The sequence below is a fragment of the Trichosporon asahii genome (assembly GCF_000293215.1).
Source record: "Trichosporon asahii var. asahii CBS 2479 unplaced genomic scaffold scaffold00070, whole genome shotgun sequence".
In the NCBI taxonomy this organism is placed as follows: Eukaryota; Fungi; Basidiomycota; class Tremellomycetes; order Trichosporonales; family Trichosporonaceae; genus Trichosporon; species Trichosporon asahii.
The window spans coordinates 1,434,196-1,447,514 of NW_014040855.1; the positions used below are offsets into that span (position 1 = coordinate 1,434,196).

The 13,319-nt window shown below is 60.7% G+C and overlaps 5 protein-coding genes across 5 annotated transcripts; 2 read left to right on the top strand and 3 right to left on the bottom strand.

Annotated features, from left to right (window-relative positions):
- Window positions 1-528: 528 nt before the first annotated feature.
- A1Q1_04327 (epsilon DNA polymerase) lies at window positions 529-2,857 on the bottom strand (the record flags this gene model as incomplete). Its single annotated transcript, XM_014322704.1, has 9 exons — window positions 529-825; window positions 1,055-1,231; window positions 1,277-1,581; window positions 1,624-2,155; window positions 2,200-2,350; window positions 2,388-2,571; window positions 2,609-2,663; window positions 2,716-2,787; window positions 2,855-2,857. The coding sequence occupies 9 exons, from the start codon at window positions 2,855-2,857 to the stop codon at window positions 529-531; spliced, it is 1,776 nt and encodes a 591-aa protein (XP_014178179.1).
- A 285-nt stretch (window positions 2,858-3,142) lies between these two features.
- On the top strand, window positions 3,143-5,156 carry A1Q1_04328 (uncharacterized protein; the record flags this gene model as incomplete). Its single annotated transcript, XM_014322705.1, has 5 exons — window positions 3,143-3,164; window positions 3,212-3,444; window positions 3,494-4,112; window positions 4,154-4,482; window positions 4,521-5,156. The coding sequence occupies 5 exons, from the start codon at window positions 3,143-3,145 to the stop codon at window positions 5,154-5,156; spliced, it is 1,839 nt and encodes a 612-aa protein (XP_014178180.1).
- Window positions 5,157-5,428: 272 nt separating this feature from the next.
- Window positions 5,429-8,990, bottom strand: A1Q1_04329 (Pol II transcription elongation factor; the record flags this gene model as incomplete). Its single annotated transcript, XM_014322706.1, has 3 exons — window positions 5,429-8,523; window positions 8,595-8,711; window positions 8,759-8,990. The coding sequence occupies 3 exons, from the start codon at window positions 8,988-8,990 to the stop codon at window positions 5,429-5,431; spliced, it is 3,444 nt and encodes a 1,147-aa protein (XP_014178181.1).
- Window positions 8,991-9,598: 608 nt separating this feature from the next.
- A1Q1_04330 (threonine-tRNA ligase) lies at window positions 9,599-11,878 on the top strand (the record flags this gene model as incomplete). Its single annotated transcript, XM_014322707.1, has 2 exons — window positions 9,599-11,006; window positions 11,049-11,878. The coding sequence occupies 2 exons, from the start codon at window positions 9,599-9,601 to the stop codon at window positions 11,876-11,878; spliced, it is 2,238 nt and encodes a 745-aa protein (XP_014178182.1).
- A 150-nt stretch (window positions 11,879-12,028) lies between these two features.
- A1Q1_04331 (nuclear pore protein seh1) lies at window positions 12,029-13,212 on the bottom strand (the record flags this gene model as incomplete). Its single annotated transcript, XM_014322708.1, has 4 exons — window positions 12,029-12,111; window positions 12,150-12,939; window positions 12,980-13,062; window positions 13,164-13,212. 4 exons carry the CDS (start codon window positions 13,210-13,212, stop codon window positions 12,029-12,031), a joined length of 1,005 nt encoding a protein of 334 aa, XP_014178183.1.
- Between the last annotated feature and the right edge of the window lie 107 nt (window positions 13,213-13,319).

Here is a 13,319-nt window from a genome sequence, read left to right on the forward strand (position 1 = left end):
GGCGGTCACTTGGCAGCAGGCTGAGGAACCAAGCTCAGCCCCAAAATAGGCGGTGAGGTGGAGGGGGTGACTGGGCCGGAGGGTTTGGGCCGTTCGACGGGCACTTCTGCAGGTGTCGGCGACAGAAGCGCGGAGATCCTCCGTTGCACGCCTCGCCTGGGCAGGGCACTAAGCGGCCTGGGCATGCACGTTGCGGCACTCAGAGTCACCCGGTGACTGTTCACCTCCCCACCCGACAGCCGGGCAGCAGGCAGCTGCCAGCACACCAGCAGCACGCAGTGCGCGGCACTTGTCTTCCCTGCGTTGCTCGTCCGATTGTGTCCCAACCGACAGCCGAACGGGTGACGCGCGCTATCGCGTATCGTGCGCACTTCCGCATCGCACACCTCGCAGCGGATCCTCGCATCAGTCCATCAGCTCATCCCTCACTCCCCCACTCACCCGCAGGACCAACATAAAGGGGCATCAGCTGGACACACCAACGTCATCGCCACCCTCTCGCGGCCACAGGGCTCCACGCCAGCGTCTCTAGCAAGTCCAGGCTCGAACATCGCTGGCATTCCAGGCATTCCAGACAGACGAAAGGCACCAAAGAGGCTCGACACCATGTCCCAGGGGTACATCTACTCGGACAATTGGCGCAACTGCGAGGGCAGACACGGCCTGAACAAGGGCGGTGAGTCGGGATCCCCGACCCCTCCGATCGGCATCGACGCTGACCACAGGCTGGTGCCACTTCGAAGATGCAAAGACGGCAGAGGGCGAAGTCAACTGCATCTTCTGCCTGATCCTCATCCCGTACAGCTGGTTGTGACGAACTGACGACTTAACGAAATCACGATCACCACAACCCGATCCCCAGACCCGCTGCTCATTCTTAAAAGATCGCCCACTGTACCTCTGTTTCCCTGCTCACGACCATGACCCCTGTCTGTATCCTGTTGCTATAGTCTTACATACCGCCCTAGTCTAGACTGAGTGCACTGCGCTCGCTCCGCCCTGTCGCGGGATAGTACATGCTCCACTCGAACTCTCCCCCCGAGCCCGCACTCACGAACCGTCCCGGGTTGAACACATGGCACCCTTCATACGTCAGCTCGTAGCGCTCGTACTTGTCAGCAAGTACGACCGCTGTCGGCATCGGGTATAGGCGCAGCGCGTGATCGAACTCCCACAGCGTCGGACGGACACTTTCGGGCAGCGGCGAGAGATGCGCCTGGTCGAGAATTGTCTGAACGAGCTAGCTGTCAGTTGCGGTCGACCATTTCCAACTCACATAGCGCTTCATGTCCGCTCCTTCGTTCGCGCTCTTCACACCGACGAGGTTACGCAGCATACGGCCCATGAGATCCTCGCGGCAGATGACAATGTCTTGCCCAAAGTATCGCAGGCGGCACGGGTTGGACACAAACTTCGCCTTAGGGATGCGGCTGGCGAGGCGCTGCGTGAAGTTCTTCGGGAGCGCTGGCCGGGGCAATGTCGTTCCGGTCCACGGGTCGAGTGGACCAGGGACGAAGACGAAGTGCGACTGGAGCAAGAGCGGGAACGATAGGATGAGGTCCGTCAGCGCGTTGAAGCCGTCTGTCGGTTAGCTCCGGTGTCATGGCGATTCGAGCTACTCACTGGTGCACTGCTTCAGCCCCCCTTCACCCTCCCAGCCTCGCTGCACGAAGTTACCGCAAAGGACGAAGACCATTGGTCGGTACTCGGCTGCCTCGGCGTACCCCTCGAACAGCCGCCGCAGTGCGACGAGCGTACTGGGGTGGTCTAGCCACACGTCAGACAGCACGACGAACGATACCTGCGTGTTCGCTAACACTGTCGGCTGGTACTTCTTCTCCTCCTTCACGGACATGGCACCACCGCCGAGGAAGTCGACGTGGCCATGAAGACCACGAGCAATGTGTCGTTTTTCGCTTGGAGGGTGACCCATGGCCAGAACTCGCAGCGTGTCGTCGACTGTGTATTCTCCTTCGATGAGCACCATGCAGCCCTCGGTAAAGAGACCTTCTCCTGGGACCGCATCCTCCATGTCGAGCACCACGCGGCCGTCGCCGTCCTCCAGAGTCAATCGCCCTTCCGGGTTGCGACTCAGCATCCCGAACAAGAGGAACAGCTGTCCTGCCCGTCCCAGCAGATTTCGTGTCGACGTCAACTGCCAGTTAGCTTCTGCTGCGAGAAATTCAGCTGCGAACCGACCTTCAGGTAGTTGTCGCGGTCCTGTCCTCCAAGTGCCGGGGGCGTGAAGTTCTCGTTACGCAGGATAATCTCACGAATAATGCCCCATCGCTCTCGCAGATACGATGAGCGACTCGCGGCCTGCCCAGCAATCGATGGCTTCCGCTTGGCACTGTTGTCAGTTCAGTGCCCAGTGCAGGAGAACTCACACAGAGAAGGCAGCGCGCACGGGGTCGAAGCGGACTGGCGGCATGTTGAAACTGTCGACTACCGAGAAGTGCGCTTCAACATTCACCTCTGACGGATCCGCCTCTTGGGTGTCGTCCACTGTTCCCAACTGCAGGATCTCATACGCTCGCTTTAGGCCCTCCAGTGACACGAGGGAAGATGCCTCTGCCAGTCAGCGGAAGTTACTCCAGATGGTACTCACCCTCTCCTTTCAGATACTCTGCAGCCCAAAGTTCCAGTCCCACTGCCCACTCATCCTCCGGGATCTCAGTCTGGTCGTCAGGTTTGCTGCTGAGATAGCTGACTTACGTCGATGAGCACTTGCTGGATATACTCCAGGGCGGGGGCGGGCAGAGTGAGAGAGTATTTGGTTGAGAAAACCTGGTCGTTAGCTGAGTTTCAGAGTGTTCTAGCTCACCTTGACAATCGCTGCCCGCATTGAGCGTACCATCGTGACGGGTTGGCAAGAGGCTGTTTGGTCCGCTCGATCGAAATTGTCAACATCAGTCTCGTCGCGTCTTGGACATGAGGGCCTCCACATGACGCGTCTCCCTTTTAGGCACGCCCGGATGCAAAAGGCATGCAACCCACGTTTTGGGGTGCCGACTGACCACGTGCTCACACCTTGTTACCGTATTAGGCGTGCGGGATGGCGATCGTGATCAACTGACACCACGAGGACCACCATCATCATTGCCAGCTCTTCTCACTGCGACACCACCCACTTCCACCCGCCATGGCGTTAAGAAAACTGCAGAGTGAGTCGGGATCCGGGTATTGGGGAACGATGAGCTGACATGCAAAGCCGAGATAGACCGAACGTTGAAGGCCGTCGCCCAGGGCGTCGAGACCTTTGAGGCGACGTTTGACAAGCTGAACCATGCGTCAAATGCGACGCAAAAGGACAAGCTCGAGAACGACCTCAAGACCCAGATCAAGAAACTGCAGCGCATGCGTGATCAGATCAAGGTCTGGCTCGGAAGTTCGGACATCAAGGACAAGAGCGCACTTCTAGAGAACCGCAAACTGATCGAAACAGTGAGTCGTTGCCGGCGGCAAAGTCTGGGCATAAGCTGACAATGCGCAGCAAATGGAGCGGTTTAAGGCTCTCGAGAAGGAAATGAAAATGAAGGCCTTCTCGAAAGAGGGGCTAATCGCCGCCGCCCGACTAGACCCGGCAGAGAAGGCGCGCCGCGACATTATCGACTGGATTGTGTCAACAATCGACGAGCTCTCCCGCCAAATCGAGCAGACGGAAGCTGAGGCTGAGCAGCTGCAGGCTTCCGGAAAGAAGAAGAAGGCCATGGGAGATCGTCTCAGCGAGCTCGACCAGCTGAACGAGCGTAGACAATGGCACATTGGACGGCTCGAGATTGTCCAGCGCATGTTCGAGAACGGCCAGATCAACAATGAGCAGGTCGAGATGATCCAGGAGGACGTCAAGTACTTCGTGGAGGCCAACACCGAGGAGGACTTTGACTTTGACCTCGGAATCTACGACGAGCTCAACCTCCAGGAGGGCGAGGAGGACTACAACGCCGACTACGGAGCACACGGACATGAGGACTCGTCCAATATTGACACGAATTCCGTCGCCGACACCGCCGAGACGCCATCCAAATCGTCCAAGGCGGACAAGAAGTCGAAAGATCATTCTGACGACACGCCTCCAAGCCCTGTGCAGACTAAGCGCAGCGAGAAGAAGAGTAAGCTTTCGTCGAGTGAGCATTTAGCTAACGTATCACAGAGGCTGAAAAGGAAGCCCGGAAAGAAGCCGAGAGGCAGGAGAAGGCTGAGAAGGCTGCCGCCGAGGCTGCTGCCAAGGCCGAGGCCGCCGCCAAGGCCAAGGCTGCTGCTGAGGCTGCCGCTTCCCCGCCACCGGCACAGCCCAAGGCTCCTCTGCCGCCAATCCGTTACGCCGCCGCCGCTGCCGCAGCAGTCGGAGGATCACATCCCGCGCCCCCGTCTGAGACGTCATCGTCGAAGAAGGACAAAGACACGACTTCTGAGGAGCCCGCGCACCCCGAGCCGGAGCCGTCACCTATGGCCAGCAGCTCTGCCGCCGAGCCGTCAAACGTAAGCTTACCATATTGTGCGGTCTAGCTGACCACCAGGGACAACCCACGACGACGTCTGCCACGTCCGCCACGCCGTCACCTGCGCCCGAGACCTCTGTCAACGGTCAGCAGCAGCCTCCGGCCGAGTCGTCTCGTGCGCCTTCGACGTCCTACTCCACATCTCCGCGCAAGGAGCAGGGTGTCCTCGAGAACCTGATGGCCTCGTTCGGTGTGGCCAAGGACATGGCCGAGCGCCGCGGAGCCGACCCGAACGAGCTCGTGTCGCAGCTCGACGTGTCGTACCACAATGCCCCTGCGCAGCTCGACGCCGAGCCGCCGCGGTACTACCACCCGCACAGCCCGATCCAGACGCCGAGCTACTACCCGCAGACGCGCCTGCCGCAGCTCGAGGACAAGAGCATCTACCAGCGCCTCGAGCTGGACCAGCTCTTCTACATCTTCTACTACATGACGGGGACGTACGAGCAGTGGCTCGCGGCGCAGGAGCTCAAGCGCCAGTCGTGGCGCTTCCACAAGCAGTACCTCACGTGGTTCCAGCGCGCGCACAACCCGCAGGCCATCACCGAGGACTACGAGCAGGGAGGGTACTACTACTTTGACTGGGAGAACTCGTGGTGCCAGCGCAGGAAGAGCGACTTCCGCTTCGAGTACAGGTGGCTCTCTGACCATTAGGTAGAAACGTCGGAGGAAGCTTGTACAGTTAGCGCAGCGAGATGCACACAGATAGCAGTATTCCGTATCCCGCCCGTTGTTGACAGGTGGCGAACTGATGGTATTCGCAGGGCAGGGGCTATTTTTGGTCTCTGCAACGCCGATCGAGCGTTCAGGGAAAAGTGGCGGCTTGGACCACCTCGCCGCCTACCCGTCAGTCAGTGATGTGGAGAAGCAGGCATGCTCCCTGCTCCCAGTGCACGATCTAGAAACCCTATGCATATTGCTTGACTCTAATCGCTGTCGTCGCCGTCGCTACCGGCGTCGCTACGTCCGTTGGCCGCTGCCTCGTCCTCGCTTCCGCCGCCATTAGCCGGCGGGCTGGAAGCCTGTGGCGGACTAGGCGCAGTCGTGGGCTCGTCCATCTCCTCGTCCGAGTCCTCAATGATAGCCTTGGACTTGTACTTCTTGCCTCCTCTTCCGGTGTCTGCGTCCTCCTCATCGTCGGGATCCTCGCGGCGCGCCCGCCCCTTGCCGCGCTTCTTCTTGATCGCCGCGAGCGCGTTGCGCTTCCGGCGCTCCTGGGCTGCCTCCTCGTCCTCCTCTCCGTCCGAGGGCGCGGGCTCGAGCTCGGGCTCACTCTCGGACTGCTCGCGCTCGCGACGCTTCTTCTTCGACTTGCGCCGCTTGCGCCCGCCGCCCTCCTCGCCTTCTTCCTCGGCCTCGCGCTCCTTCCGCCGCTTCTTGGCCTCCTTCGCCTCGGCCTTGCGCAGCTCGTCCGCCGCCTTCTGCTCCTGCAGCTGCGCGTGCCACTCGGCCGCCTCCTCGCGCGCCTTCCGGCGCTCCTCCGCCAGTTCCGCCGCACGGGCGTCGATCTCGGCCTGGCGCGCCGCCGCCTGCGCCTCGATCCGCGCCTGCTCCTCGGCTCGCACGCGGCGCGCTTCCTCCACTCGGGCGGCAAACTCGGCCTCGTACGCCTCCTGCTTCTTCACCTCGGCTTGGCCACGCGACACAATGCTGTCCAGGAACTTGGCACGCTGGTCCGCCATGTTACGGTCGTAGGCCAGCGGGCCGGCCTTGTCGTCGGCCAGCGAGCGGAAGATGCTCGCTGCCTCCTCGGCGCGCTTCAGCGTGTGCGTCAGCTCCTCTAATGTGCGCTTCGATGGCTCGAGGTCGAGCATGATCGTCGCCGCGTTCTGAAGGATGAGACCGATGTTGTACAGGATCGCTCGGTCGGAGGGCTGGATGTGCAGAGCTTGCGTCGCATATGAGAGCGCCTGCGACATCGCGGACACGTTCGACTCTTTCGTCGCGTACGTGAACCATGCACGACAGAGGTACAGGAGCACCGAGACGTTATGTCCGCCGTAGCTGTTGAGAGCGGATCCGTACGCCTCGATGGCACGCTGCTCCTCCCCACGCAGGAAGTAGCAGTGGCCGATGTTCACAGACACAGGACCCTCGGGCAGAGAGTCCTTGATACGACCGAGAACGGAGAGGGCGTTGCCTGCAAGTCGTGTTCGCGTCTTGACGTCCTCGGCGCTACCGGGAGCAGGCTGCAAGTTCTTAGGTACGAGCGTGTTCTCGGCAAGGGCGATCGCGAGGCCTTGCGCGGCGACGGCATTCGTGGGGTCGAGCGAAAGAGCGCGCTCGTACGCCTCGGCACTGCGGAGGTACTGCTTTGGTCGCTCGGCGACATCCTGCTGCGACTTGGCTTCACGGCCGAGCGTGTAGTGCAGCCATCCGAGCGCCGTAAACGTGTACGGGTCCGTCTTGTCCAATCGGAGCGTGTGCGACGTAAAGTTAAGCGCCTCCTTGAACGAGCCGATACCGATGAGGAAGTTGGTGTACACCGAACGCAGCGTCAGGTTTGAGTCGTCGGCACGCAGACACTCCTTCAGGTAGTTGTGCGCCTCGACATTGCGGCCAGCAATGGTAGCGAGATGAGCGAGGCGGACCTTCGACTCCATGTGTTCGGGATGCTGGTGCAGCACATCGCGGTACCACTTCTGCGCGTTGACGATGTCACCGCCCTGCTCGAACGCCCGTCCCAGGTCGTATGCGAGGACAGTCTTCATGGCGTCCGCTTCCGGTCCAGACTCCTTGGTCAGCTTTGACAGCGCATCCTGGAACATGGCCTCGGCGTTCTCCGTGTGGCCCTGAAGCGCGTACAGCGCAGCCAGGTTCGCCTTCAGCTTGATCTCCGAGTAGTCGACCGGCTTGGTCTCCTGCGTCGCCGTGTCCTCTTCCTCAAGGTCCGCCTTGATCGAGATAGCCGTCTGGTACGAGTTGATCGCCTTGTCAACGCTCTCCTCCTGCCAGAGCTTGGCGAGCTCAACGAAAGTGTCACTGTCAGCCGCGATTCCGCGCAGCTTTGCCCAGTCCTCGTCAGAGTCGGCATTGGACACAAGGTCCTGAATACCAGACAGCATGTCCCTGGCTGTCACACGGTTGCGCGCCAGCTCATCCGCAGGCATACCCAGATGCGGGTAGGCCAGAAGAGAAGCGTGGAGAACGGTGAACTCGAGCGGAGGCTTGCCGTTCAGACGCTTCGCGGTCTGCTCGACAAAGTTGAGAGCTTCTCGCAGATTGCCATTCTTGATGGCGATCTGGGCGAGGGTCAACTCGGCCATCATGTTGACGTTCTGCTGGTCCGCGCCCTTTGCAGCGGCGATGTAGACACCAGCGTCGGCAACATCTCCGGCAACGAAGCCGAGTCGACCTCGCTCCGAGTTCGACATCACCACATGACGCTTATTGTCGGCGTACTGGATGGCACGCTCAGCGAGCTTGGAGGCAAGCTCGATGTGTCCGCCGAGCGCAGCCACACCCGAGAGCACGAGGGAAGCCGCAGTGCTCTTGTTGTTGAGCTTGAAAGCATTCTGAGCATGCGAGACACCCTCGGACTCGTACGTCAAACGTTTGTCCATCGGGTGGTTCGGCTCGCGGGCCATGTTGAGGTTGGCGAGCGCAAGCATGAGTCGAGCAGCCCACGACGACGGGTCAAGTTCCAAGGCGCGATCCCAAGCCATCGTCGCTCGGACACGGTCGCCGAGCGTCCACGCACAAAGTCCGATGCCTATCCGGGGGTCGGGCTGGGCGTTGGGGTTCAAGGCGAGGATCTTCTGGTAGGTGACGAGGGCAGCTCCCGTTTCACGACGCGCAAACTGAAGTCGAGCCTGCGCAGCAAGAGCCGGGAGGTTGTCGGGTTGGCGCTGGAGTAAGCGCTCGACCAGAGGCGCAGCCGTTCCCTGTTGTCCGCGGGCCGAATAGAGAATGATCTTGCCCATCGACAGCGAAACGGGCTCCTCATCCGGGTTCGCTCCAGAGCTACGCATGGCCTCATCCGCGCGATTCAAGTGGGCTGTCGCCTCTGAGTAGTGGCTCTCTTTTGTTCGCGTAGCCTTGCCCAAGACATCGAATTCTGCTGTTAGCGTTGCAACCAACAGTGCGACTCACTGGCTTGGGAAAGCACCACCGTCGGCGCCGTCCTGGCCCATGCGAGATGCAGATGCGCGAGCATGGCGTACAAGTTGGAGAGGGCAACAGAGTCGACATGTCCGCCGCTGCCGAAGACTGAAATGTCAGGACAATGGAATAACAAAGGACCGCTTAGTACTCACACTTGATACCACTGAGCAGAACCTGCTCAGCACGCTCGAACCGTCCCGCACGCCAGTGCTCTCCGGCGAACAGCGTCCATTCCTTGCATTCGGCGGAGTAGTCGGTGAGGAGATCGGTAAGGGCGTCGGCGACTTCGGCTTCACCGAGCGTGTCGAGGTCGATGTCGACCTCGGTAGCTCCAGGGCCGGCAACGGTGTGGATGCGGCCGCCGGACGGCTGCTCTTCGGCCATTTCGGAAGAGAGGTGTGTCCCTAGCAGCCCTTGTCTAGATTGAAAGGAGACGAGGTCGGAGCTGCAGGGTGGTGGTCGAGGATGGTGTCCGCGAGGTAATGTTGTCGCGGGTACTGACCGCCAAAGTTAGTCGTTTGTGATGACAGACTTAGGAGCACGGTTAGCAGGGGCGCGGTCGATCGCAGGATAGGCGTGGCATTTGGCTCCGCGCCTGCGACCACGTGTTGGCACGCCTCCCACGGCTTGGTTGCACTCAGGGTCCTATTGTTGGCCGCCGACTTGCCAGATTCTGACGCCCACAACGAGACGAGAGGTACGCGAAGATTAGGACTCGAAAAAGTCGAGTTAGCTAGTTATCTCTCAACTAGCCCAGTCCATCGCTCATCCCGGCACCGACACTCCGACTCCTCTCTGTCTCGGTGTTCCGACTCGAAGTCCCGTATATGACCAGCAGCCGCATCCTCTCGGCTTCCTTTAGAGTTACCCAATCCGTCGCTCAGCGTTCCCGCTCGATCCCCCTTGCCCCTGTCCCCCGTGCTTTTATTCCCCCTCCCTCTTACATCGCCACTCAAATTCGTCTTTGCCAACACCACGCAAACAACGACAACATGTCCGCTCCCGCCGCCCCTGCCGGAGAGGTCAAGGAGGTCAAGCCTCAGGCCCCTGTCGCAGCCCCCGCCGACCAGGTGAAGCAGCAGAACAAGAAGGAGAAGAAAGAGAAGAAGGAGAAGAAGGGCGGTATCTCTGAGCTGAGCCCCCCTCCCGAGTACTTCGAGGAGCGCATCAAGATCTTCGACGAGTACATGGCCAAGTACCAGGACTTTGTTGCCAAGCAGCCCCGTGAGCCCATCACCGTCACCCTCCCCGATGGAAAGCAGATCCAGGGCACTGCTTGGGAGACCACCCCGCTCGAGATCGCCAAGGGCATCTCGTCGTCGCTCGCTGACCGCACTGTCATCGCCAAGGTCAACAACCAGCAGCTTTGGGACCTCACCCGCCCTCTCGAGGGATCATGTAACCTTGCCCTCCTCGACTTCGACTCGCCGGAAGGAGACTACGAGGCTCGTCAGGTCTTCTGGCACTCGTCCGCGCACGTCATGGGTGAGGCTTGTGAGCGTTCGTTCGAGGGGTGCTGCCTTGGTTACGGTCCTCCCCTTCCCGAGGGTGGCTTCTTCTACGACATGAGCCTTGGCAACGACAAGACCATCGGCCAGGACGACTACAAGCAGATTGAGGAGATTTCGAAGAAGGCTGTCAAGGAGAAGCAGCCGTTCCAGCGTCTCGAGCTTCCCAAGGAGGTTCTCCTCCAGATGTTCAAGTACAACAAGTACAAGCAGCACTACATCAACGAGAAGGTCCCCGATGGCACCTCGTCGACGGTCTACCGCTGTGGACCCCTCATTGACCTGTGTCTTGGTCCCCACGTTCCCCACACTGGCCGTATCAAGTCGCTTGCCGTCACCAAGAACTCGTCCTCGTACTTCCTTGGAGACGCCAAGAACGACTCGTTCCAGCGTGTCTACGGTATGTCCTTCCCCGACTCGAAGCAGATGACCGAGTGGAAGAAGCTCCAGGAGGAGGCTGCCAAGCGCGACCACCGCAAGATCGCCAAGGACCAGGAGCTCTTCTTCTTCTCCGACCTGTCCCCGGGATCGCCCTTCATGCTGCCCCACGGCATGCGCATCTACAACACGCTCATGAAGTTCATCCGTGAGGAGTACCACAAGCGTGGCTTCGTCGAGGTCGGCTCGCCCAACATGTTCAACTCGAAGCTCTGGGAGACCTCTGGACACTGGCAGCACTACGCCAAGGACATGTTCACGCTCAAGGTTGAGGAGGACACCTTTGCCCTCAAGCCCATGAACTGCCCGGGACACTGTGTCATCTTCGACTCTCGTGACCGCTCGTACAAGGAGCTTCCCCTCCGTCTCGCCGAGTTCGGTGTCCTCCACCGTAATGAGGCCTCGGGTGCTCTCTCCGGCATGACCCGTGTCCGCCGCTTCGTCCAGGACGACGGTAAGTACATGCTTTTATGATTCTGTGCTAGCTAACATCCAGCGCACATCTTCTGTACCGTCGACCAGATCGAGGAGGAGCTTTACTCGGCCATTGACTTCCTCGACGCCGTCTACAAGCCCTTCGGCTTCGAGTACAAGGTCGGTCTCTCGACCCGTAACCCGGAGAAGTGGATGGGTGACCTTGCCGTCTGGGACAAGGCGGAGGCTGCGCTCAAGGGCGTTCTCGAGGCCAAGGTGCCTGGCAAGTGGCACATCAACGAGGCGGACGCAGCGTTCTACGGCCCCAAGCTCGACTTTGACCTCACTGACGCCCTCGGCCGCAAGTGGCAGTGTGGTACGATTCAGCTCGACTTCCAGCTCCCCGAGCGCTTCAACCTGCAGTACCGCGGTGCCGAGGCCTCCAAGGCGGACCAGGAGGTTGCCCCCGGAGAGCTGCAGCCCGGCTACCACCGCCCGGTCATGATCCACCGTGCGATTCTCGGCTCTCTTGAGCGTTTCCTCGCCATCATCACCGAGAACTGCGCCGGCAAGTGGCCCTTCTGGCTGAACCCGCGCCAGGTCGTCGTCATCCCCGTCGCGGCGCCGTTCAAGCAGTACTCCGAGGAGGTTGCCAAGGCGTTCAAGGACGCCGACATCCACGCCGACGTCGACCTCACGGACAACACGCTCAACAAGAAGATCCGTAACGCCCAGATCGCCCAGGCGTCCATGATCATCGTCGTCGGCGAGGAGGAGCAGAAGGCCCACGCCGTCAACATCCGTAACCGTGACGCCGCCGACCCCGGACGTGGAGAGGTCATCCCCCTCGACGTCGCCGTCAAGAAGCTCGTCGAGCTCCGCGACTCGCGCGAGCGCATTGTCGCCCTCTAAGAAGGGAACTATCCAAAAACAATCTCTCACGGTTTAATAGGGTTTAGTCGTAGAGATCATGCAGATCATATTTATATTCCAATACCCAATACCCATTGCGTCTAATAGTACATTGCCATCTACGGTCTAGTCTCGCTGCGTAGCTGTGCGCTACGCCTCGCCTGTCTGCGGCTGGGACATGGGGTCCTCTGCCGTCATCTTTCCGAGCAGCTTCCAGTTCTTGGCGTACGTCGCTGAAATGTCAGTTCACGTAGCTCTCAACTCAACTTACGCTTGTAGATGCGGATGACGCCCTCGTCGTCCGACGTCGTAAGGGTGGTTCCCGTCGCGTTCCACGCAACCATGCTGACGCGCGCGCCCTTGGGGAACTCGGCAATCATCTCGGAGCTCCACTGCTTGCCGCTCTCGTCCTCTGGCGGGGCCAGCTGCCAGATCCGCACTGTTCCGTCACGCGCGCCCGTCGCGAGGAGGTGGTAGCTCCGGCCACACGAGGGCGCCCACGCGACGCTCGTGAGCGGCGACGTGCTCTGCGGCTTGAGGACGGCGAGCGTGCGCGGCTGCGGGTCCAGCTGGATCACCTTGACTGCGGGACTCGTGCCCGCAAACGCGGCAAGGACACTGCCCCACCACCGCTCCTTGCACCAGCTCAGGCCCCAGCCGCCCGTCGAGAGCTCGTTCGCTCCCGCCCCGTCCACCGTCACGGGGGGGAAGGCGCCGCCCTCGTCTCCCCCGCTGAGGGAGGGGACGTGCACGTCGTGCTGCAGCGACCAGTCCGAGAGCTCGGGGTCGAGCGAGGTGTGGATTCGCAGGTGGCCGTCAGTCGCGATCGAGCCGACGCGCATGCCGACTGAAGGGTTCGGAGGGGCGAACTCGACAGCACGAACTGAGCCCTTGGCACCCGACAGGATGCCGCGCTCAGCCCATCGCGGAGCCGTAGCTGAGGCGTTTGACAGAGGAAGCTCCTCCCATATCCGCACGGTGCGGTCGTGCGAACACGTAGCGAGCAGTGAGCCGTGGATCGGGTGCGCGAACGAGAGGTGCAGGATAGGAGCGTCGTGAGCCTGCGTGTTAGCTCTGGCACGGTTCAGGGGAGCTGCGTACCTTCCACTCCGTCTCAGCATCCCATGTTCCATCCGCAGACTTGCGGAACAGCTTGACCTTCTGGTCCGCCGAACAGGTTGCGACTGACGTTAGCTACCATGGCGACACCCAGCTTACGTCGCTCGCCGTAGAAGTCGTAGGTGATGTCTGTCGTCAGCTCCGTTCAGCCATCAGGGGAGCTTACAGGTCACCAAGTCGGCATGGCCGGTCGCGAGCAATGACGTCTGGATCATGTTGCTGCCCGCCGAGGTCTTGTTGCAGCTTGTTGCAGCCCGCGCTATCGCTCTCGAACTTCACAACAATGGTCTCTAGAGCGGTTGCATCATGGCTCTGGGCTGCT